A 4,396-nucleotide genomic window follows, 5' to 3' on the forward strand; every position below is an offset into this window, starting at 1 on the left:
AATTTAGCAGACTCTTTTATCCAAGTCAACTTAATCAAAATAGTGAATATACCACCGCTCATCCGTGATCAGACTCTGCTGAGGTGCTGGAACTGAAGAGTATCAATAGAGTGCAAAATAACAGCATCCGCACACTCAAACACTGTGTAAAACGTTTGTTTTATTGCGAGCTTTCGATCATAGACCTTCTTCTTCTTCGTCTGCTTAGGAGTAACTTCGGGTTAAGTGCCTTACTCAAGGGCACACTACTGGTAGTGGTGTTCCCAGGTGGGATTTGACCTCATGAACTTCTGATCACATGTCCAACTCACTATCCACTAGTGGTCCACCACTAACCCCCCTTGACATGCTGCGTTAGCATACGCGCACGCTGCTTTAGCATTAGCGCACGCTGCTTTAGCATTAGCGCACGCTGCTTTAGCATTAGCGCACGCTACGTTAGCATTAACACATGCTGCGTTAGCGTTACTCAGACGTGTTGTTTTTGTGGCCTTCCCCCAGGTAACCCCAGGTCCCTGCAGCACCTGTGCAGACTAGAGATCAGGAGACTGATGACCTCCAGGAGACTGTGTGACCCTGACATCATGTCTGCTGTCCCCTTCCCTCCAGCGGTCAAGAACTATCTCTTATACAGGGAATATGACCTGTACGGATCATCCTCATCACCGTCATCCTCACTCTCATGAGGGTGTTTAAGTCAGTACCAAATTAATTGGGGCGGCTGTGGCTCAGGAGGTACAGCTGGCGTCTAATGATCGCAAGATCTGCGGTTCAATCCCCGGCTGTCCACGTGTCGAGGTGTCCCTGGGCAAGACACTGAACCACAAATTGCTCCCAATGAGCGGGCTGGTGCCTTTCATGATAGCTTGGCCGCCATTGGTGTGTGAATGTGTGTGATCTATCTGCGCATGTACATTGATGTACAGAAATCTTACATTGATGTCAATGAGAATAACTTTGGACAAGAGCATAATATCGCTTAGGCAATAATCCATAATATTGAGATGGCCCCATTCAGATAATGAATATGGCTGTCTGGGTAGCATAGTGGCAGAGAGCAGGCAATGCAGGCAATCTCCCACTCTCCACCATAGTCCGGTAGCTCCCTCTACAGGCCAGATTCTGCCTGCCCCCCACAATGTTGTCCATGCCAATGATGATTTCTTTGCGAATGTTGTAATGGATAATCATTTTTGACAGACGAAATGAACATACTATCAGTTGTAGGTGACAAATATAACAACAAGGTGAAGTGTCTATGACATCACAGTCTAAGCACTCAACAAGCCTGCAGTGAAGCGCCAAATTCAACCTGCTGCATGTTTAAAAATGCTATGATGGTTCCGTGACTGTGAATTATTTTGTTTTGCTGTAAATAATTATTACATCTTACATCTTATTGCTACTGTATATAGAGGTTAAATCAAAGAGTCTGTTTGTTTGTCTACAACATAAAACTATGAAAAAAGTAAAATAAAATACACACTGTGCACCCTGACTCACTTTAGACCAGGACTCCTCAAAAAAACTTCGGAAACGTTATATATATATATTTTTGTGATGAATTTTTGCAATCAAAAGTTATTATTATTTCTTCTGGGAGTGGTACAAGGGAGTGGTAACATACAACTGAACAAAAGAGAAATAGAATAACAAAAAAACTGTAGAAATACAAAATTCCCATAAACCATCCACCAAATATTGACAAGGTCTTTAAAAAGTCTTAGAAAGGTATTGAAATTAACCTCAAGATTCCTGTATATACCCTGTTATTGACACTGGCTTCACACTGCTTCTTCAAGTTCCATTCACCAGTGCTGCTTTTTTGACGGAAATAGAGGCGCCCAAAACCCTTTCAAGGGGGTATGATGGGTGGGAGAAAAGAGTGAGGCTCTGTTTATCATATGACAGATGACAGTTGGATGACATTTATGCTATTCCTACTGCCATTTCTATAGCAACAGCGAAGTTGCTTCTGTTTGGCCAAGGCAAGCTATCGGAACAATGCATTCTTATGAGTTTGCTGTTTATAAACTCCAAGGAGACAGGTAAACTGTTGGCACGTCTAGTCTGCCAGTATTCTTGTCAAGGTGTAGGCTAGTGAAATAAGATTTCCCCTACCCAATCTCCCTTTACCCCAACAGTCCCCCACCTCCCCCTCCTCCCACAAATGTCCCTCCCGCCAAATACCTCCAACCCACCCCCCCAATCACAGCCCCCCACCCCCCACCCTACAGGACCCTATGGAAGGAGCAAATAGATTAGCCTATAGTAGTGTCTTGAGAATGGTTATAGTATGATCCCAGCAAGAAATATTATCCGATATTGCCTGATGCCTGTTGGCTATCCAGTGTTCCATGCTGGCTATGTCTATATAGTCTAATATCCACCTCTGTGTGGTAAAAGAATGGGGTGACTTCCACCTGCAAGCTATAAGCCTTTTGGCCGCTGTAAGGCCGGCCAGCCAGATGCGTCTTTGTTTGATGTTTAAGTCTAGGGTTGAACTGTCATTTAACAATAGGACTGCTGGTGAGTGTGGAATGTGTTTGGACAGGATGAGGGACAATGCATCACAAACCGTCCTCCAGAAATCAGCCACTCCAGGGCATTCCCATACCATATGAAAAAAAGTGCCAACTGTATTTTGTGTGCAGTTAGGTGAGTGTATGGTCTTTATTTTATGTAGCAGATATGGAGTGAAGTACGTCCTATGAGTAAAATTTAAATGGATATCCTGGTGGTTGGGATTTCTGGAAGAAAGTGATATGTTTTGCCAGATTAATTGCCAATTTAAATTATTGTGTGATAAAGACTCTTTCCATACTCTGTGAATATGTAATGGTTTTAAAGAAGCCTTAACCAGGATGGAGTAAAGAGCTGAGACCTGACCCCTGGGTCTGGTGAATGCTATGTGAAATGGATGCATGTCTAATCAGTGTGCGAATTAAATCACGGTGTGTGCGGGGGAGCCGCACATCATGCGAGGGCGACGCAACGCCACATACCAAGCCTAAACACTGCCCTACACAACACAACGATGCACATAGCCCTTGTCATTATAACACAGCAATCCATAGGCCTACAACACAGCAGAAGCCAAGTCTATAAAAGCGGGTCTTACCTTAACACAGAAGCGACCACAGAGGCCTGGGTTCAGCTGCCTTTGCTCTACGTCCAGGAGCCCATGATGTGGACAGGCGATGACCTGATTTAAGCCAAGATGTGACGAAAGGCATTGGATCGAATCTCTCCAATGGAGGTCCATTAAGGTCCACAAAAAGTAGTGATGAGAGGCTAAGCAACTATTCTTTGAGAACAGCCACGGGAGACGTCTGGTCCAGTCACTCCACTGTTCGCTGGTCCAGCCAGCCAGAGGGACCCCAGCATCTTCGCACCCCCCATCTCCAGCAACAGGCGGGTGGTCATCAGCATCATCATCATCATCCTCTTCCTCATCTCCTCCGACCTCTTTTTGTTGTTGTCTTCCTAACATTAGTTTCCACGTTAGCTGCCTCTTCTCTCGGCTCTGTTGGAGCAGCATCAGTCCCCACGTCCGATGTGCTACTACCACCAGCTACAGATGGATTTTCCTCTTCATCATTTTGTTTAGACTTCTTTGGATAGAAATCGCCCAAGGTGGGTTGCTTTCTTCTTTTCAACATCTTTTCTTCTTCTTTTCACTGTCATCAACAATGGCGCGCAGGTGACAGTTTTTTAACGCACGTAGTAAACAAGCTCGTGAGTGGGTAGTGGATGCCTGCAGACCCCACGCTCCGAGCGGCTCTAGGCTAGCGCGGTAAAATCTTTTTTTTCATGAATCATAAAAAAATATTTTAATTATTATTTGTATATGATTTTTCCCCTTATTTTACACCTTTGAGAAAAACCATGACCAAAATAGCATTTATTTGGCTATCAATATTTTCGAGCTCCCCCAAAATTTCACAAACCATGTTTCCAGGGGAGCTCATGTCACCACTAGGGGAGCTATAGCTCCCCGAGCTCCCCCTTATTTCGCACTATGTGTCTAATGTGCTATTCCAGGGTACCCCAGTGTGCGCATTGCTGTACCTAACTGAAGGTAGAAAAAAAAGGAGGTACCCGGTAAATTAAAGTTTCTCTGAATGTCTTGGAATGAGCGGAGACCCTCAGCCCCAAATAAATCTGAGAGTGTATGAACTTCATTGTCACTCCACTGGGGAAATGAGATTGGACGCCCTCCCAACTGGAGAATTGATTTTTTAAATATAGGCGAATGGAGGTACCAGTTGTTTGAAATTTTGCTGAACTTTTCTGCGCATCGCCAAACTGAGATTAATTCAGTAATGATGGAGCCGAATTTCAGTTTGGACTGTTTAATAGAAATGTTAGAGTATATTACATCTTGTAACCTATG

General features: G+C 44.2%; 1 protein-coding gene across 1 annotated transcript in view; it reads left to right on the forward strand.

Annotated features, from left to right (window-relative positions):
• LOC308164145 (ankyrin repeat and SOCS box protein 15-like) overlaps positions 1 to 686 on the forward strand; it is a gene marked incomplete at both ends in the record, with an annotated part of 7,686 nt that extends 7,000 nt beyond the window's left edge. The window contains one exon of the mRNA XM_080538291.1: positions 502 to 686. Coding sequence (XP_080394417.1) covers positions 502 to 686 — 185 coding nt within the window. The remainder of the gene's footprint in view (positions 1 to 501) is intronic.
• Positions 687 to 4,396: the final 3,710 nt, after the last annotated feature.

The sequence above is a fragment of the Nansenia antarctica genome, assembly GCF_963989245.1.
Source record: "Nansenia antarctica genome assembly, chromosome: 8".
NCBI lineage: Eukaryota > Metazoa > Chordata > Actinopteri > Argentiniformes > Microstomatidae > Nansenia > Nansenia antarctica.